The 20549-nt window shown below is 59.9% G+C and overlaps 1 protein-coding gene across 1 annotated transcript; it reads left to right on the plus strand.

Annotated features, from left to right (window-relative positions):
* The first annotated feature begins 10178 nt into the window (after positions 1 to 10178).
* SPDEF (SAM pointed domain containing ETS transcription factor) lies at positions 10179 to 20340 on the plus strand. The gene is made up of 7 exons (XM_083878248.1): positions 10179 to 10282; positions 10391 to 10668; positions 14893 to 15360; positions 16131 to 16328; positions 16421 to 16468; positions 16899 to 17039; positions 17123 to 20340. Exons 3-7 carry the CDS (start codon positions 14919 to 14921, stop codon positions 17299 to 17301), a joined length of 1008 nt encoding a protein of 335 aa, XP_083734374.1. The 5' UTR covers positions 10179 to 10282; positions 10391 to 10668; positions 14893 to 14918; the 3' UTR covers positions 17302 to 20340.
* Positions 20341 to 20549: the final 209 nt, after the last annotated feature.

Raw genomic sequence — 20549 nt, forward strand, 5'->3', positions numbered from 1 at the left:
TTGGTGCATTTTGAGGTTATCAAACCATCTGAAAAGCCCCTGGGTGGGGGTGAAGGGGGGGAGAGGCTCTGGGGGTGGTTGTGAGGCAGGGGATGCCAAATTCCCTTGTGTCAAGGTCAGGTCACTTCTCCACGACAGCTCCTGAGGAGTGGGATGGTCTCAGTGATCTCCATAGGAGGGGCACCAGCACGAAGCAATGCCACATCTTGTCCCCAGGTACTCCTTGTGTGACTGATCCACATCCCAGCCCTTCCCTCAGAGCCTGGTGCAGGGTGATGCTTCCCACTTCAAACAGCCCAGTCCTGAGGGATCAGACCTTCCATCTCCTGAGTGGCTCTGGAAGGCAGGAGTGGGAGTTTGAAGGGAGGAAGATTGGTTTGGGTTTTCTCACAATTCCTAAGGGAATAGCTGGGGCTGTGTATTGGGATGGGGGCACAGGAAGGTCTCACTTTGCTGGGCACCTGCACAGTTGTCCCAGATGGATCTGAGCAAGGTGAGGCCTTGCTGCTCAGGACACCCAGCCCCAGCATTACTTGGATAAACTACGCCATGGAGCAGCTCAGCTGAGGCCGTTCCTTTGCTTACCTGGGAGTTTGTTACTAATCCCCACGAGAAACCTCACTCTGTGTGTGCTGGCTTTGCTTTTTATCATTTGAATAAATGCCTGGAGCTTTCATGTGCTGGTTAAGCTTGACTGAAAGCCTGACTGGGAACAGACATCCTGCTATCTGTGCCTGGGGGTGTTTGTTTTGTGCCCTGGGCAGAACGCACCCCTCGAGCTCGGGGTGCTTGTGGGGTGTCCCGAGGCCGCTGTGTTTGGGCAGGGGAGGATCGCCCGCCCTGCTCACTGCCCAGCTTTGCATTTACTCCTTATTTGCTATAAAGAATCTGTTTATCTTTAGGGTTGCAACCTGTCAGAGGTTGCCAGGCACAGGACAATCCCATCACACCTTTAATGGTATCTCCTGAGTGGGCAAATAACCGGCGGGATTGCCGTGGTGGAGTTCATGCTGTGATCTCAGGAGTGGAGCTGGGCGGGCAGGCAGGGGGCCAAGGCAAACGGCTGCTACAGGCACCTGGGAGCTGCTTTGGGTGCTGCTTTTGCTGCTTGTTTATTTTTTTAGGGGAACCAGATCATCGTGCATTAGAAGTTGCAAAGTTAATTTTGGTTTTATGCGGTTATTTTTTGTTCCCAAAGCAGTGGCAGTTGGAGGGAGGGTGTTCCCAGATTTTTGTGATGGATTACAGGGATGAGGATCAGCATCCAGGACTGCTCGGGCCCATGCCTTGTGCCTTGTTGGGTACTCATGCCCCTCGGGCTGGAGGGAAGAACAGGATCTGCTCCAAAACCTCCCCAGCACCACTGCATGTCCTCATATCTGCAGCCGTGACCTCGAGGGCCCATCCAGGAGCAGCACCTGGAACAGTGGCAGAGACGATTTTTGTTTATTTTTCTTCCTCTATTTGCTACATCCTACAGCAGCAGCACGTGGTGTGCAACACTCTGCTCGTGCATCTCTGCAGATCCCTTGGGAGGCACAGGGGAATGTTAATGGGCCAAGTGGGAAATGAGGCCAGGCCAGTGGTGGGATCCTACCAGGGGTCTATAGGGAAGGAGCAGGATCAGGGCAAACTTGGGATCTTTCTGGAAGCTCTCCACAACCTGCTCCCTCTGCCTGTGTGTTCGTTGGAAAATTCCCAATCACACAGGAATTATTTAAGGAAATCTAATCTCAAACGTTTCCTACCCCATTGATAAAACAGCCGAGTAGTAAAAGCTCTCGGCGGAGCCCAGCGGGGAGGCAGATGGCACGCGTGGGCACGGACCAGCCCTGTTTGCCCCATGGAACTCTGCAGGCTCGACTCTGCAGAGCAGCTGCACCTGGGCTGGCTCCAGAGCTGCCTCTTTGCTCATCGAATTCCCGTGTTTTGGTTATCTCTTCCCTGCAGGAGTGACGCCTTCATAGGAACTTAAAGTGAGGGGAGAAAAGTTTGGTTTTCACCACTTTACACTTATACTTAACACTCAGAGTGAGCAATGCAGTGTCCTGTGAGGTGGATCAGCCATGCCCAGGAGTGGGGACACCGCAGGAATCACAGCTCCATGTGCTGCCAGGGGACGGTGTTGGGAGCAGGGGCTGGGCTGGGGGGACGTCCTGGACCCGGGGGCTCCCGGCCGAGGTGTTCGAACAGGGTTTGCTGGCGGCGGGCCCAGCCTGGGGCAGGTGCCAGCAGAGGGAGCTGAAGTTGTTCCTCGTCCACAAAAGCCTTTGGAGCGGCTGGATGTGGCTTTTCCAGGCTTCGAGTCCTGCTGGTGACAGTGGCTGGCAGACAAGAGCCATGTTCCCCCTGCTCCAGGAGTAGCTGCAGTCCTGGCCAGGCTTGGCTGGGCAGGGAGGTGGCACATGTCACTTGCCTGTCACCACCCCTGGGACAGGGGCAGTGCTGCAGAGCCAGGCAGGAGCTGCTGGGCAGGGACAGCATGGGCACACCCCTCTGGGTTGGCAATGAGGAAGGGTCTCCACACCAGGAGGGCCATTTTTGTCTCATTTTGAAGGGTGACGTGTTGGGGACAAAAGGGGGTCTGGCTGCTCTGCTGTGGCCCCTGGGTGGTGCACAGCTCTGGGAGGGAGAGAGAGACCTCCAAACCTTGGGGCTGGGGTAAGGCCCTTTTCCCACACGCTTTTCTAGGAAAGCCATCCCGGAGGATGGGGCTTTCAGCCTCTCCTGGGTCTCTCTGCACCTCTGGTGTGGAGCAGTTGTGCTCAGCAGGGTCTGTGCAGCATTGGCATCCAGGGGAAACAGAGTAAGAACTCACATTCCTTATCTAATCTGCAGCATTTTCCCTCCTTGCTGTTTGCTGTGGCCGTGTTTCCTCAATCAATTGACAGCTGCAGGCTGGGCTGTGACGTCAGCCTGTGGCATTGGAGCCCCAGACCCAGGGTGGCATTGGAGGGACTCTGGGATGAGCCCCTCAAACGCCTGTGAGCCCAGCAGGGCCATCAACCCTCTGGTAGGTGACAGCAAAAGGCACCTGAGGATTGACCCTGCTGCATTGGACAACAGAGAGGTTTCCTGTCCCCAGCAAGGCCACAGGGCTGTGCTTGTCCTGTCCTGCCTCCACCCCAACAGTGACTGTGCTGCCCTAACTGGGGCTGTTTGTGGCCAGAGCTGGATTCTGCACAGAAGGGTTGGGCAATGGTGTCCCCTGTGCCTTTGGGGATGTGTCCCCCCCGAGGCCCCCGAGCCTGGCAGGGCATGGCAGCAGCCCCAAAGCCCCTGTGTCTGCTCTGCAGTGGGATGGGGAGAGGACAAATTCCCAAACTACACTTTGGAGCAGCCTGGTTTGTCCATCTTGGGAAGGAGGGAATGAGTGGGGGCTCGATGCCCTGCAGGTGCCTCCCCAAGCAGGGAACTCTCCTTAGGATGAGCCTGGCTGCTCTGCCTTGCCCATGGGGAGCAGGCTGGGAGGAAGCAGCTGAGGGTGCCTGAGAAGCAGGTTTGTCAGAATTTTAAAGGGATCTAAATCAATAGCGATAAGGAAACAATTATTTAAAGAGCAAACAAATGGAAACTGCTAAATGTACCTTCTTTTTTCCTTTTTTTTTTTTTTTTTTTCTCCTTGCGGGTGAAGAGTGCAGGGCTGATTCCTCTGGGTGCTGGGAGTGGGTCCCTGCTGGGACCACCCCAGGGTGGGCAGTGGGGCAGCTCTGCTCGCTCAGCCCAGCCCCAGCCAGGCTGAAAATGAGCCTCACGGGACAAAGCGTTGTTTCATCCCACAAGGAAAAAGGTTTTATGGGTCATCTGGAAATGCTAATCCTCAGGTGAGCCTGTTTGTGACGTTCGTGAGCCTGTTGATGGTGTCACAGCAGGTGCTGGGTCAGCAGGGACAGAGACAGTCCTGGGCTGGTGTGGGGACACAGCTCCTTCAACTGCTGGTTCCATTTTGAGGGGAAAGGAGCCGGGACTGGTCACTGAGGCTGAGCAATCCCTGCAGAGCAAGGATATTTTTTGCACCTCCTCTGTGGAGCTCAGGATCCTGCTTGGGTTTGTGGCAGGGCCAGGCTGCAGCTGGAGACCATCCCTGCCCAAGGAGTGCATTTCCCTGCCCTGCCTGGTACAGGGTGTCCCAGGACTGGAGAGCCCATGGAGGATCCCAGTTCCCCCCAGTGGGGCTGTGGCTGTCACCACCGGGGCTTTGTCTCAAAGGGCAGCTCATTCCCATCCTTCCCCCCCATGGTGTTTTCATCGGCTTTTGGTTGGGGATTAGGCACGTGTTGACAGAACAAACATTTTGCTGCGCTCAAAATCCACTGCTGAGGAGAGAAGTGATGTCCTCGCTCTGCTGGTGCCTGAGCCAGCATTGGGATGGGGACATTTGGGATGGGTAGAACCTGGCTTGGGGCTGGGACAGCCCTTTGAGGGGAACATGGAGCCATTTCGGGTCACATCCCACACCAGGGCCAGAGCTCTGTCTCTCTGCCCCCCTCGCAGAGCATTAATCGCTTTCTGCTTTAATATCCTGCCCTGTGAAACCAGGGTTGCCACAAGGAATGCTGCCTGTGTCCAACAAGGCTTTGACAGGTGCTGGGGCCCCCCTGCCCAGCTCCCAGTGCCTGTTAGAGCTCCCTCCTCCCCAGACCTGCCTCCGGGAACTGCAGCTCTGCAGGAAGGCTGACAAGGCTGGGGATACCCAGGAGCTGCCCCCAGGAGCGTGTGTTTGCCAGGGAAAAGTAAATTCCTCCAGGCTCTCTGGCCAACGCAGTGACTGCACAGTGGGGTAAGATAGGACAGGGGACTTCGTTTGGGGTCCACACCCCCTACATGACCCCCTCCAGGTCCTGGCTCCTTGCTGAGCCCCCAGGACAAGGTGCCAGAACCAGACGATGCTCACAGGAGCGACACGTTTCCTTCGGAGCTCAGTGAGTCACCGCTGAGTCACGGCTCGCTCTGCGGGCAGCTCCGTGTCCCCGGCCCCTCCTGCACCCCAGACCCACAGCCCCATGGAAGGCTGCAGGGTGTGGGGTCCCTGCCCTCTGTGCACAGGGCAGCCTCCTCTCCCCGCTCCCCTGGCGCTGCAAACCTGCCTCAGAGGTTCAGGAGTGATGGGAGAGGAGTGACTGGACCCTTCTGACCCCCTTCCTGCCCCTCACCACCCTGCAGCCCCTCGCCCTCCAGCCCCACCAGCTCTTGGAGCTGAGCCCAGGCAGAGTGTGGGGCTTGGGGTTGCTTTTAGGGATTTCCCCCCTGGGGCAGAACCTTCTGCAGTTCTCCTGGGATGGACCGTGCAGAACCCAAGGGGAAATCACCACCATGTTCCAGGGGCACCGTGTGCTGCCCTGGCCCTCAGAGCTGCCCGTCCCACCCTGTCCCAGCCGGGCTGTTTCCCTGCCCAGCGGCTCCCACGCTCCCCAGGCTGTCGCTCCGTGGGGCCGTTATGCCCGAGGATCGTTTTGCATGTGGGGAGAAACGGGGCAGCAGAAGAATGAATTTGCATTTCTCAATGGCACCCAGTGTGGGAACCAAAGCCGCGGAGGGTTCCGCTGCCACTCGGCCCCGCAGCGGGGCTGTGTGAAAAGACAACATCCCGTCTGCTGGCAGCGGGCCCGGCCCGTCTCACCTGGCTGCCCGTGTGTGCCTGGGAACTGCTGCTGCCGAGCGGCCCCGGGCCCGGCACGGCCAGGGGGAGCTGCCCCCGCTGCCCCCTGTGCCGCTGGGATGAGCAAGGGACAGTGACAAAACAGAGAATTCGCTTCCCGTGTGGGTTGTTTTGGGGAGTTCTCTCGTGCCGGGTGGAATTTGGGGTTCGTGTGCTGATGCAGCAGTTTCATGGATAGCCCAGATCAGGATTTTTCCTCTCCTCTGCACCCCAAATCCCCGGTGGTGGTGCAGGGGGAGCCGTGACCTTTCCTCCCCCTGCAGGGAGCGGGGTGTGCCCAGCCAGCCTGAGCCCTCTCTTCCTGGCACCGCCGGGCGACCCGCAACCATTTCCAGGCTTTTAATCCCAAGAGACAAAAGCCGGAGTTTAATGCCACCGGAGGAAGAAAAGAGCAGGGCTTTGGGAAGGGAACAGCAAACACGGCGGTGGATCCGCTGCTCCCTGCCCGGCCGGGTGTCCCATGGGATCCCCTGCGTCACCCGGGGTGGCACCGAGCCTGGGGGTGCTGAGGGGAGCCGGGTGGGAATGGTGGGGAGCTGGTGGTCCAGGGGCTGGGCTCACCCTGGTGTCCTCATCTGCTTCACCCAGCTCGTCCTGCCCCAGCTGCCCTCCCACACATGGCCGGGCTGCAGAAAGGGAACTGTGGCACCCCAGAGCCAGACCCTGTCACCTCCTGCCACCACAGGTGTGAAGCAGCCTTTGAGAGGTGCCAGGTGACCACCAAGGTGTCTGTGCTCAGCAAAGGGATGGCATCTGGACCCCCTGTGCCATCAGTGTGGAGCAGACACCAACCCGATGGAGCCACCTTCTCCAGTACCCAATTTGCAGCCTGGAGGGATTCCCTGGAATGTGGGTGACACTATGGTCTCCTCACAGGGGCATGGGAGCAACCAGGAGCCACCTCATACAGTGTGGATGGAGTGTGGGAGCAGCGACCAGGAGCTGGAGCAGGCTCTGAGTGGGGACCTAGTGTTGGAGCAGGGACCGAGTGTCCAAGCAGGGACCGAGTGTCGGAGCAGGGACTGAATGTCAGTCAGAGCAGGGACTGAGTGTCAGAGCAGGGCACGAGTGTCAGAGCAGGGACTGAGTGTCAGAGCAGGGCACGAGTGTCAGAGCAGGGACTGAGTGTCAGAGCAGGGCACGAGTGTCAGAGCAGGGACTGAGTGTCAGAGCAGGGCACGAGTGTCAGAGCAGGGACTGAGTGTCAGAGCAGGGCACGAGTGTCAGAGCAGGGACTGAGTGTCTGAGCAGGGCACGAGTGTCAGAGCAGGGCCGGGAGCCCCAGCTCCTCTATCAGGGTGGGCCTCGGGCGGGTGCCACAGCAATAACGCGGCTGTTTGCCCCGAGCACACACGCGGCCGAATAAACTGCGTTTATGGCAGCAGCTGGGAGATGGGGGAGCCGGTGGGGTAATAAAGAGAATAAAGAGGAGCGGCCCCGCTCGCCCTGGGGCTGCACGGGAAGTGGGTAGGTCTGGCTGGGACAAGGAGGAGTCAGGGGATTCCGGTGGTCTGGGCTCTGGAGAGCTCTGGACACTCTCCCAGGTAAATCTGCACAGGGATGTTGCACCATCAAAAGCACCATCCCCTCTGTGCACACCTGTGGGTTCCTACACTTGTGCTCTCTGACCCTCTGGGTCATTTTGGGCTCTGCTGGAGAGACTTTCTCCCCTGCCAGGACCCCTCCAGGGCGTGGAGAGAATGCATTAAAGATACTTCAACCATTTCAACCATTTCCAGTCTCCTTGGGCTGCAAAAAAAGCCTCAGAACGTCCACCCTGCAGCCTGGGAGTGAGGATTCATCCTGTCCCATTGTCACCTTGTGGCACAGACATGGGGTGCAGGATGCAGCCTCTCAAGGGGACTCTGGCTCTACTTAGGGGCCACCACTGTCCCCAAAGTTGTGCAGGAGCTGGAGCAGAGGAAGCCCCACCACTGCAGGGGACCAGGAAACACCAGCTGCGTGTGGGGACAGGTCGGGCTCCATGCTCTCTGTGGTTTCTGCAGTGACATCAAGGGCCTTCAATAGTTTTATTATATGTGACATGGCTGCTTATCTATTATTCTTGTGATGCAGCCAGAGATTAGCTGCAGGCAGGTGGGCAGAGATTCCTCCAGGCTGATTCATGACTCGTTTCTCCATCTCTCCCCTCCGGCCGCGTTCCCAAGCATTGAATTTTCAGCAGTGGCAAAAGACACCGGAATCGGAGCTGATGGGTTGACAGGGAGGACAAGGAAAAAAGCACCGAAAACTGCGCACACGGGGCAGAAAAGCCAGACTTCATTTCCCTCTTTTGTTGTTCCTGGGGTGTTGCAATCTCTCCTTTTCCTGGTTTGCATGTGCAAGCAGAGCTGTGCCGAGCTGGGATTGCGAAAGGTGTCGGGGAGAGCCCGGCACGGCCAGAGCCTGGTGTGGCCAGAGCCCAGCACTTCTATAGCTGAAGTCTATAGAAATTGGTGACACCGGGTGGCTCCAGCCCCCGAGCCGTCTGGGAAAGAAGCAGAAGTCTCATTTTGGGGCCTTTCACCCAGTTTTACTGCACTGTGCTGCACTGCCCAGCTCTCCCTGAGCCCAGAAAAGCAAATGTTTTTCACTTTAATCTCTTTCTGTTATCGAGATCTCGCTGCTACCGATAAGAGAAGTAGGTAAAGCTCTTTCAGACTGAGGTGTGAGTTTGGCAACAGGTCCCAGACAGCCCAGGATGACCCAGGCCTGGGATGCTCTGGATCTGGGACTGGGAATTCCCTACTGTTTGGTGACATCTGACACTGCCCGGTGTCCCCAGCCGTGCTCTCTTCTGCTTCTGCTGCTCTGGTCTGGTGTTTGTTCTGGTGAAAAGTCGCAAAGAAACCAAATAAACACGGGTGACCTGGAGATGGTGTCACGGCAGATGCAGCTTGCACAGCCTGTGCAAAGCAAACCCTGCTCTGCAGACACCCCCCGAGCCGTGGGGCAGGAGCCACAGGAAGGGCGGGATGGCCGCGGTGCTTTCCCAGCACCAGGCTGGTGTCCAGTTTACATGTGACTCCACTCTGCATCACCAGTCTCCACAGTCACTCACAGTCGTGTTTTTGTGCTCTGGGGAAGGGATCCAGGCTTGGAGAGCTGTGCTGGGATGCTCCTGCTCTGGGTGCCCTCTGGGGAGCCTGAAGTGTGACACTGGAGCAGCTTTGGGGGCCTTGTGAGGCCTTGTCCAAAGCAGTGGATGCTCTGAGTGGGCTGGGGAGCTCTGCTGTGGCCTCCAGGAGCACTGGGAGGGCACTGGGTAGTCTGGACCCCCCTCCTGGCTGTGCCACACCCCAATCAAACGTGCCCAAACCCTGGCAAAGCCCAGGCAGGGGCTGGTGGCTTCCCAGCACAGCTGTTTGTCCCGGTGTCCCCCCACAGCCACTGCCACGTGTCCCAGGCCCAGCCGTGTTTACCAAAACGAGGGAAAAGAACTCCCCTGGGACACGGGATCCCTGATCCAGGGGGAGCTTTCCCCACGATAAGATAACATTGAGGCGTTTCAAAGGGAGGCAGAAACTCCTGGCGCTGCCGATAGCAGCAAAGCCCTTTTTCCCCGGGCTCCCACCGGGGTCTCCTTCCTCGGCATTTTCATTTCCTCGGGACAAACATTTCCGATGGGCGCCTTATCGGCCGTGCCTGCCCCGGGTCAGGGCAGCGAGGGATGCCAGCTCTGCCACCGCTGTGTGGGCTGGGGACATGGTGACGTGGGGCCAACCTGTGGGTGTTTGTGGCAGGGTCTGGTCTGACGTGGGTTTTTAGGGCACAGGAGAGTTCACTACGTGCGCAGGAGAACTGCCTGAACTGCCCTGCCTGCTTCATGGGCTAAAAAAAAAAAGACAATAAATACCAGCTCGGTGTCTGTCTCGCTCAGAACTGCTTTTTCCTGCTCGTGCCGGTGGAGACAACCTGGGCCTGGAGTGTGGCACGTTCTGGCTGTGTCCCTGTGTCCCATCCTGCAGTCAGAGAGCCCTGGGCAGGGGACAGCACTGTGTCCCTGGGCTGGGAGGGTTTGGGTGCTGTCAGGGGCTCCCTTCACCTCTATCAGCTCTGTGCACCCTCACTCACAGGCTCTGCCCCTGGCTGCAGCACTTGGGCAGGGGATGGTCCTGGGGTTCGGGTCAAGGATGGTTCTGGGGTTCAGGTCAGGGATGGTTCTGGGGTTTGGGTCAGGGATGGTCCTGGGGTTTGGGACAGGGATGGTTCTGGGGTTGGGTCAGGGATGGTTCTGGGGTTCAGGTCAGGGATGGTTCTGGGGTGTCCCTCAGGGGTGGTTCAGGGGTTGGGGTCAGGGATGGTTCTGGGGTTGGGGTCAGGGATGCTCCCGGGATATCCCTCAGGGATGCTCCGGGCCCCAGCATGGCCCAGCCTGCTCTGGGAGTGGTGTCAGGGATGCTCACACATCTGACAGGTCTCTGTGCTGCAGGTCTGAGTCCAGGAGGAGCCAGGTGTCTGTCCCTGTCCCTGTCCCTATCTCATCCCAGGGGAGGGTGGGAAGGGGTTAACGGTGCCCGGCTTTGCCCCATCCCCTCCCAAGGCCCGTTCTGGTCCGAGCCCGCCCTGGACGCACCTGCCAAGGGTTAACCCGGCCCGGGCTGTTCAAACACCTCGGCTGAGGTAAGCGCTGCTTGTTTGTTCAGGTAAATAAGGAAGGAATTGGATATAATGGGCAAAGGAGGCTCCGGCTGAGCCCCGACACTCACTGCCGGCATCTCCCTCGCACAGCCGCCGGTGCCTTCGTCCCTCCGCCGTCCCCGGAGCCACGCGGGGTGTCCCGTTCCCTGTCCCCACCCCTGCGGTGCCCACCCGGGCCCGATGCGGCTCAGCCCGGCCGTGCTGCCGCCGCGGGGCCGGCGCTGAGGAGGGCGCGGTGCTGCCGGCCGCTGCTGGGACCCCTCACCCGGGGCCATGTCCCCCGCAGACCCCGCGCCCAGCGCCACCGGGACGGCTCTTCCCAGCCTGCGCCGGCATCCATGTGGATTCTGAGCCCGCACATCCCCCAGGTAAGGAGCTGCCACAACCCTGGGATCCCCGAGCTCCCCCAGCACCCACCCAGCCCACCTTCCCTCCCTCCCTCCCTCCCTCCCTCCCTCCAGGGCTCCTGCTTTTGGTGCTGTCCCATGTCAGAATCCCGTCCCACAGCTCCTCGCACCTTCTGGTGTCGTTAGGGCTAAACAGGGACAGGTTGTCCCTCGGTGTGAGGTTCCTGGCGTTTCTCTGGATGGTGTCACCCAAAATGAAATGGGATTTGCTGGTTTTGTGTCTTTGCAACCTCGTCCTGCTCAAGCAAGGAGGGTGGGATGAGGCCAGGGCTCCTGGGGCTGGCTGCTCCTGAGTCTGCTGGGAACAGCTGGAACAGCCAGGGCCCCACCAGCCCCTGTGCCAGGTGGGGGACAAGGAGCTTTGTGTGACAAACCAGCAGCCAGAACCCTTTATGGAGCGTCCTGGGTGGCTGTGGAGGAATTGCCAGCTCTGGGGTGTCTCTGTAAAGCTGAACCCCTTTTCCAGACCTGCTCTGTCCCAGCCGCTTTCCTGCTGGGGTGTTGGGTTTTTTGTTTTTTTTTTCTGTCAGCCCCAAAGTCACTTTGGCTGCGGGTTTGGTTTTCGTGGTTCTGCTCGGTTAGTGAAACACAAACGCTGTGAGGGTGCCAAATCCCCACAATACCCGTGTTCTCTGGGGCTGGGAGCACAGGGGGGAAGGTGCTGCTATAAATAGGGGCTCCCAGGCCCCAAATGGGGAACACCAAGCTCTGCTGCTCACCAGGGGGACACCGAGCACCAGGCTTTGCTCAGGTCACTGGCAGGTTGTGCCTGTCCCCTGTCACTGCTGTTTGCCTCCCTGCGCTGATGGAGAGGGCAGCCTGACCCAGGGCGTGGGGACCCGTGGGGACACCTGGTCCCTGTGCCAGCAGCCATGCAGGTAACAGCAGGAGGAGCCCAGGGCACCTCGGTGGTGCCGGAGGAGGCTGGTGGGGAGCTGAGGGTCCAGGGCCCCCAGGATGGGCTGCATCCCCCCAGGGGTACATCAGAGTGAGCCCAGGGCTTGCCCTGGCCCCAACCCTGTCACTGTGCAGGTACCAGAACCAGCGCCCCGGGCTGTCACCTCCCAGTCCCCCCAGGCTGTCACCTCTTTCAGCCCCCTGCTCTGTCACCTCCCCAGCCCCCTGCTCTGTCACCTCTTTCAGCCCCCTGCTCTGTCACCTCCCCTGCTCTGTCACCTCCCCAGCCCCCCAGCGCCGTCCCCAGTCCCTGCCCTGGCTCTTTCCTCCACCCAGAGATAAGGAGGGTGCGTGGCACAGGGTTTGGCAGCAGGACGTGGCACAGCTGTCACTCTGGGCCTTGCAGGGTGCATGGGACCTGCTGGCAGGATCTCAGCTTGTCAGCAGCCTCTGAGCACCCACCTGAGTGCCTGCTGCAGCCCTGGCTTGTGCAGGGACCCCAGGTCTCTTTTCCTGCTTAATCCAGGCTGCTCTGGGCAGTCTGGGCCAGCTCTGGGTCCCACACATCCCCAGTTCCTCCTGGGACAGCAGAGCTGTCCCCACCCTGAGGCTGGAGGTGACCCTGGGGCCTGGCCCTGATCCCTCATCTCGGCTCCTGGGAAGGGCTTTCGGAAGCGCCCCGGGGGCTTGGGAGCCATCCCGGGCTCTGCGGGCAGCCCCCCTCCCGCAGCGGGCCGGCCTCCCCAGTCCCACAGGGCTTCCCGAGCTCCGGCACAACCTGTTCCACCGCAGATTTGATTTTAATTAACGGACCCATTGTTCGAGGGTGGGGGGTGGGTGAATTTCTATTTTTTTTTTCTCCTCTTGCTCTCAAGGGCTGATCCCAGCGCTCCACCCTTGCTGGTGCTCATGTCTCACCCTGAGCCATGGCTCCCACCCTGGCACTGGGGTCCTTGGCCCCATTGTTATCCCCCTCTGCTGCAGGGTCTGTGTGGGGCTGGGGGCCTGCAGGCCTGTGGAGCTGAGCTGTGACCCAGCACCACCCACAGCGCTGGGCTCTGTGCCCTGGGAAGTGCAGGAGCCCCATCCCAGTCCCATCACCCCATTCCTGTCCCACCACCCCATGTCAGCCCCGTGGAGCAGCAGCCAGGGGGTGTCTGCCAAGGCTGATGCAATGCCCAGCTCAGCCCCAGGCAGGGACTGGGAAGGGTTTGGGGTGCCATGTGGGCCACTGCAGCTGGGGCTGCCCCTCTAGCTCTCCTTTTGCAGGGAAACTCAAAAAGGGGTAGGGAAAGAGGGGGGAAAAGCCACCTGAAGTGGCTTCTCAGAGCAAACAGGTCCCACCCAGCCCGGCCGCCCGCGTGCCAGAGCGGGAGAAAGTCAAACAGCGGCCCCCGCCCTGGGAGTACAGAGCCCTTGGTGGGGCACAGCTCAGCCTTTTGGGGACACTTCCCGAGGGATTGGGCCACGCTGGTCCCATCTGGGAGGAGGGGAACAGGATGAGGGTGAAGATGGGCTGGGGCCGTCCATCCTGTGGTGTTCCCGAGGTTGGTTCCATAGCCCTGCTCCTCCATGTGTGAGGGTGAACCAGGACTTCAGAACATCCCAGAGGAGTTGGGAATGAGGGCCAGTTCCCTCCCAGAGACCCCCATGGCCAGCACTGTGCAGCAGCAGGAGCTGCACAAGCTGTTGCCACTTCCCTTTTGTGCCTGGAGCAGCGTGAGGCTGGATTTAGGGCTGATCTCCTAAAGCTCTTCTTTTAATCCTGAGCAAATCAAGGAGAGGTTTGGAAGCAGGCACCATCTCTCAGGGAAACTGTTTGGATGGTGGAGGCAGCCCCAGACCAGAAGAGGGTTTGGGTACCCCCTTCTCCCTCCTCCTCCTCCTCCTTGCTGCAGTGCCACCAAAACCCCTCAGGGATTTTGGGCTCCAATTCCTGAACCCACAGCCCCTCCCCAGGTCCCCACAGGCTCAAGCTGCCATGAGTGCTGTTTAGGTGTCCCTGGCTCTTCTATGGATTTTTCTGAGCTCCTTGGGCTATTCCAAGGATGAAATGATGAGTTTCCCCCAGTTGCAGGCAATGCAGAACTTCAAAACCCATAATTCTGGGAGCACTGAATCCTCAGGAGCTGCATTAACTCCCCCCCTGAGCTTGGGACATGGGGCTGGGTCCCCAGTGTCCCTCCTTCACTGACCACCCCCCTGCTTGGGGGCTGTGCTCTGCCTGGAAGAACTCTGAGGGATCTTTTCCTCTCACATCTTTTAAAACTTTTTTCCCCGAGCTGGGCTTTGGAGCAACAGGGCACCCCCTTTTCCCTGCCCACTGCCCCCAGTTCCCCTTCAGGGCTGCCTGAGGAGTCTCAAGCTTTGCACTCTCCTTTCCCAGTGCCAGTTCTATTGCTAAAACTCCTTTTTCTGCTTTTAAACCACCACTTTGAGATGGTTCTTCTCCTTCTTGTAAAATGCAATGCTGAAGGTGGAGGAGCTGGGCAGTGCCCTGGCCATGCCCATCAGCAGCTTCTCCCTGGCAGGGCCTTCTCCTTCCCAAAGTCTCAGGATGGTTTTTGGGGAGGTTTCTCCATGGATGGAGCCATTCCCTGGTGTTGCCATGGAAATTCAGCAGGTTCATCCTCTTCCCCATGGCCTCCAGGACTCCCTGCATGCAGAGGCAGATGGGGGCAGGCTGATTTGGGGTAGTTTTTCTTGCAAGACAATGAAGGTAATTGCAATTATCCTGTCTTACAAGGAAAGTTCTCATCTGGGGGTTGGCAACAGGGACCTCAGATGGGTCAAGGGCTCGGTCCCTCCTGGAGATCTGGGTCTGGGGGCTGTTGTGCCTCAGGTGGAAGCAGAAGAGGATGTTTTCCATGCTCAGAAATGTGTCCCTGTGGCTCGAGCATCCATTGTCACCCCAGGGCTGTCCTGTACAGGTGCTGGGGAACCCCCCAGTGTCTCCTCCTGTCAAGGCCTCAGCTCCACCTGGGGCTGAGCTGCTGTTAGGGGAGACCCTGAACCCCCAGACCCTAAACAGGGCTCAGATCCTGCTCATCCCCTGCTCTCCTTCTCCCTTCTGGCTGCTGCTGCTGTTCCTCCCAAACCCCAGCCAGCCCCCCCAGCCAAGGCTGACCCCTCACTCATCCTCAGGCTCACAGGGCACACAGTGGGTCTCTTTGGAGGGTTTTTTCCCCTCTAACAGGCTTAATTCCTCCCTTTGTGCCTGGCTGCCGGGCGGGAAGGCTGCAGCGGTGCCGGGCTGAGCTCTGCCCCTCTCTCTCCCCTCCTGGGCAGGTTTGGAGCCGGCGCTGAGCGGAGGGATGGGCAGTGCCAGCCCCGGGCTGAGCGCTCTGCCCCCCGGCCGCCTCGCCTGGCCGGACCCCGCGCTGCTGCCGCCCCCGCGGGACCCCCGGAGCTGGGGCTGCCCGGAGAGCCCCAGCCCGCCCAGCACCCCCGAGCAGCCCCTGCCAGCCTTCTGCCTGCACTACTTCGACATGCTCTACCCCGAGGACACGGCCTGGGCGGCCAAAAGCGCCGGGGAACCGTCCCACAGCAGCGCCCAGGGCGGGCGGGAGGAGGCGAGGAAGGAGCCGGAGCAATGTCCCATCATCGACAGCCAGGGCCTGGGGCTGGGGCCCGAGGGGGACCTGCAGGACAGCCTGCACCTGGAGGAGCACTCGCTGGAGCAGGTGCAGAGCATGGTGGTGGGCGAGGTGCTGAAGGACATCGAGACAGCCTGCAAGCTCCTCAACATCGCCGCAGGTGGGTGCTCTGCTGGTGCGGCCAGGGGAGGATGTGCTGGGAGCCAAAGGCACGCTGCATTCGAGGGGCTGCAGCCCTGTGTGAGGGGCTGGGGGAGAAGAGGATGGTTCCTGGGGGGCTGCAGCCATGTATGAGGGTCTGGGAGAGTGTGGCTGCTCCCCCACAGGAGAAGGGGATGGTTCCTGGGGGGCTGCAGCCGTGTGTGAGGATCTGGGAGAGCGTAGCTGTTCCCTGTGCAAGAAGGGGATGGTTCCAGAGGGGCTGCAGCCACATGTGTGTGAGGGTCTGGGAGAGCGTAGCTGCTCCCTGTGCAAGAAGGGGATGGTTCCTGCGGGGTTGCAGCAACATCTGAAGGTCTGGGGGAGAACAGCTGGTCCCCTACAGTTCCTGGGGGGCTGCAGCCATGGGTGAAGGTCTAGGAAAGTTTGGCTGCTCCCCCACAGGAGAAGGGGATGGTTCCTTGGGAGCTGCAGCCACATTTTGGGGTCTGGGAGAGTGTGGCTGCACCCCCATGGGAGAAGAGGATGGTTCCTGGGGGTCTGCAGTCATGTGTGAGGGTCTGGGAGAGCATAGCTGCTGCCCCACAGGAGGAGGGGATTGTTCCTTGGGGGCTGCAGCCACATTTTGAGAGTGTGGCTGCTCCCCTATGGAAGAAGAGGGTGATTCCTGGGGGTCTGCAGCCCAGTGTGAGTGTCTGGGGGAGAACAGTTGCTCCACATCAGGAGGAGGGGAGGCCCCTGGCTGGCCACACTCACCCCCTCCACCCCCAGACCCCACGGACTGGAGCCCCGGGAACGTGCAGAAGTGGATCCTGTGGACAGAGCACCAGTACCGGCTGCCGCAGATCGGGAAGTCCTTCCAGGAGCTGTCGGGGAAGGACCTGTGTGCCATGTCCGAGGAGCAGTTCTGCCAGCGCTCCCCCGCCTGCGGAGACATCCTGCACGCCCACCTCGACATCTGGAAGTCTGGTGGGTGCCGGGGGGCGGGAGGGAGGAGGGGAGGGTGGGCGATGCTGTGCAGCAGGAGATGCCCCCCCTGACCCCCCACTCCTCCCTTCCAGCCGCCTGGATGAAGGAGAAGGCTGCCCCTGGAGATGTGAGATACTGCGGTGAGTTCTGTGTGGGCTCAGCCCCACTCCTGCTTTGGGCAGGTCCAGGGTGCTTGAGGGGTCTCTCCCTGCTTAATTGAGATTATCCAGAGCACTGGAGCAGCTGTGGGATCTGTGAGGTTACACTTGCTCTGCCCCAGAGCAGCCCCACAGCTCTCTGCAGCCAAGGGAAATGGCTCAACCCCTCAGTGGCCCTGTCCCACACCCCCTGCAGGCCTGTGGGCTGTGCAAGGGCAGGACAAGCTGTTCTCCTGCTCCAGGACTGGGAGGAGAGAGCAAAGCTTGCAGAGCCTGGGCTGGGCTGAGCTCCAGTGCCCCTCTGGCTTCGAGCCGGGGTTCCCTGATGATGAGAACTGGTGCAGCTCCCTGGGATGGTGCACAGCATCGAGCTCTGTCCCTTCCCTCCTCTCACCGTCCCCTCCCGTGGCAGGAGGTGACACCAGCTGGGCCGACAGCGAGGTGGACTCGTCCTGCGCCGGCCAACCCATCCACCTCTGGCAGTTCCTCAAGGAGCTGCTGCTCAAACCGCACAACTACGGGCGCTTCATCCGCTGGCTGAACAAGGACAAAGGTGGGCAGGGATGCTCTGGGCGCTGGGGGGGATGAGGTGGGACAGGAGATGCTGTAACCCCCCGTGCCTCGCTCCCCTGCCAGGCATCTTCAAGATCGAGGACTCGGCGCAGGTGGCCCGGCTGTGGGGCATCCGCAAGAACCGCCCGGCCATGAACTACGACAAGCTGAGCCGCTCCATCCGGCAGTACTACAAGAAAGGGATCATCAGGAAGCCCGACATCTCCCAGCGCCTCGTCTACCAGTTCGTGCACCCGGTGTGAGCACGGCAGGACCGGCTGAGAGCCGGGAGGGGCGGGGGGCCTTCACTGCCTCCCCTGCCCCAGCCACAGAGACCCTCTGCCGGCAGCAGGACCTGCGGTGCGAGGCTTCCCCTGCCAGGACCTGCTGGCAAAGGACACAGGGACCCCTCACCTCCAGCAGGCCCCGATAAGGGGAAAGGACCGTGCAGAGCCTTGTCTCCCATGGGAGGGGTGGGCGCCGTGGCTGGGCTTGTCCCCCCTCCTCTCCTCCCTCCCGAGTTCTGGCTGTAGGTGGCTTCACCCCAGCCATTGTTCAGGGAGGAAAAGGCCTGGGACATGAGCTGAGACGATGTCACCCACAGGGACAGGGACAGGGACATCCCCTGCTGCTCATGTTGGGGTCCTGTCCCAACCCCTGTGGGAACAGCCTGGCACCAGCCAAGGGTGCTGCCTGCCATGGGAGCTGTGCCACCGGGGACCTTGGGCACCCCCCTGGGACAGGTGCATCCCCCTTTGCTTTTCACTCCAGGACATGCTCAGCTTCTCCCCTTCACAGGGATTTGGGGCTGCAAACAGGAGTTCTGCAAAGGGATCAGCTGTAAATGTGCAGTTGTCCCCCAAGCTGGGTTCTCTGTCCTTGTGCATGGAGCCACCAGAGTCCTCCCAAGGCCCCAAGTTCTGTGGCCTGGCACAAAACTCTTCCCTTGATTTGGATTTTACTTGGACTGCCTGATTCTGGAGTTTGGGGAAATGGAGGTGGCAGCTTTGCCATTTCCCTCTGGACAATAATAAAACCAGAGTGTGATCTGCCGAGGCTGGACTGGGGCAGAGAGCTGGGAATTGCTTCACCTGCTCATTGCACCAGAGTTACCTGGCAATGTTGATCTTTTATATTATTTTTTATTTGTTTATTTGCTTTTTGGTTTTGGCTGGTGATGAGTTGTGGTTTAGGTTCAAATGCTGAGGAGTGGCCCAGGCTTCCAGGGATGTTCTGTGGGAGCTTAAAAGGAAAAGCACCTGGTTCTTGGTATTTTGATTTTTTTTCCTTTAAAAGTCTGATGGTGCCAGCTACTGCCTTTCCCTTCTGTTCTTGCTCCGTGCTGCTCCCACAGCAGCAGATCCTGACAGCCCTGGCAGGAGGGATGGAGGGCAAGGAGCAGGGGAAAGAGGAAAATTGCCTTGGCCTTTGGAAGAAGGGGTGGAAAAACAAAAAAGTGGGGGGAAATTAAAAAAAAAAGCAAAGTGTGTCTTGTGATTTGCTGTGTGCGCCTGATGCAGCCGGTGTGGGGGCACTGTGGGGATGGGCCGGGGGTGCCCCAGGTCTCGTGTCCCCCTCACAGGTCCTCTGGCAGGGTGGGGTGACAGGAGGTGACATCAATCTCAGGAGAGCGCTGGGTCAGTGCTGGTGCTTGGAGTGGCCCCAGGACCTGCATCATCTCGAGCCCCTCCGTGGGTTTCCCAAGGCTTTGCCTGGCAGTGGCACAGGAGTCCCCAAAGGCAGTGGGGACTGTTCCCTTTGTCCCCTCAGCCCCCAGCAATGTATCCGAGCCCCCCCATCCTGCTGCACCCCAAAAAACCTCGGGGTGGGGGTATCACTGCCTGGGGGTCCGTAACCCCATCCCTGGGGGGTGAGACAGACGCACAGCAAAGGAGACCCAGAGCCAAGGACGCTGACAGAGCTCGGTTATTTTTTTTCTCTTGCTGCTTTTTTGTTGTTGTATCCACGGAAATACAATCACGAGAGATATATATATTATATATATACTTCTTAAATTACACAATCAATGTACAAAAACCGGGGTGCATTGCTGAGACAGGTGGTTGGTTGGGTCTTTTCTGACTTTGTGGTTATTTATTTTTTTTCCGGTACCTGGCAGGGGCCGGGTGGCTCCCGCCCACCGTGCCCAGCACACGGTGCTTCCCCTGCATCCACGAGAACACTGGATCCCTGGGGCCAAAAAATTCACGAACCAACGGAGGGGGCAGGATAGGAGCAGGAGGAGCGTGCGGGAAGCCGATGGCGTTGATGCTGCTAAGGGTGATGGTATGGAAAGAAATGAGAGATGCTCTGTAGGGAAGAGCTCGGGATGGCAAACGCACCCGAGGCAGGGGCAGGGGGGCCGTGCTGGGTGGAGCAGCCGCGGGAGCTGCGGGGCCGGGGGCAGAGCCCAGGGGAGGAGGGGTAGAGCTCGGGGGGGACGAGCAAAGGGCAAAACCTGCGGCCATTCCCCCGCCTTGGCGTGTCTTGCTTTCGGCTGTCTTGGCCGGGCAGCTGCTCTGCCCGGGCTGGGCGTCCTGAGGCCTGCTCTGCCCGGGCTGGGCATCCTGGGCCCTCCTCTGCCTGGGCTGGGTATCCTGAGCCCTCCTGTACCCGGGCTGGGTATCCTGAGCCCTCCTCTGCCTGGGCTGGGCATCCTGAGCCCTCCTCTGCCTGGGCTGGGTATCCTGAGCCCTCCTCTGCCCGGGGTGGGTGTCCTGAGCCCTCCTCTGCCCGGGGTGGGTGTCCTGAGCCCTCCTCTGCCCGGGGTGGGTGTCCTGAGCCCTCCTCCTCCGGCTGCAGCTCCTGCAAGGCCGGACGATGCTCGTCCCCCGTCCCTGCTCTGCTCCTGCCTCTCTTCAGGAAAGGGTGGATGGGGACCGTCCCCAGCAGTGCCCAAGGCAATCCTCGCTATCCCAGGCTGGGCATGAAGGTGCTTCCAGCAGCACTGGGGCCCGGGTGGGTCCTTCTCCGGACAGCGCTGGATTTTGGTGCCATCTCACCTCCATCTGGTGTGCGTTGGGTACCTGCCCAGGCGAAGGGCGATGCTGCTCCCTGCAGCACAGACCGGGCATCGGCTCGGGAGCCTCCGCCCGCTCCGGGCGTGCCGACAGCCCAGCCGGGAGCAGGAGGAAGCTGAGGAGATGCCACCAAGCTCCATGGCGGGGCTGGTCCCACCTCACCTGGGCATCTCAAGGATGGCTGAGGGGTTGAAGGGGGCATTCACCTCCTTCCTCGGGGCGGGAGGATGAACTGGGGGAGAACATGGAAACACCAAAAAAAAAAACCAAAAAAAACCAAAACCCAACGGAGTCAGACTCCAATCCCTCTCGGTTTTCTGGGATGAATTTGGTTGGTCCCAGGAACTTCGGCGCCGTGCGTTTCAGAACAGTTCCAGCCAATCAGAAGGCGGCTCATGATTTCAGTATCTTTAAAAAACCAACCAATCAGGAGCTCTCACTGGTTGGGCTTTAAGATCTTGAGGTATCGGCTTTTCGCTCAGAAAAAAAAA

The sequence above is a fragment of the Zosterops lateralis genome (genome assembly GCF_965231275.1).
Source record: "Zosterops lateralis genome assembly, chromosome: 26".
Taxonomy (NCBI): Eukaryota; Metazoa; Chordata; class Aves; order Passeriformes; family Zosteropidae; genus Zosterops; species Zosterops lateralis.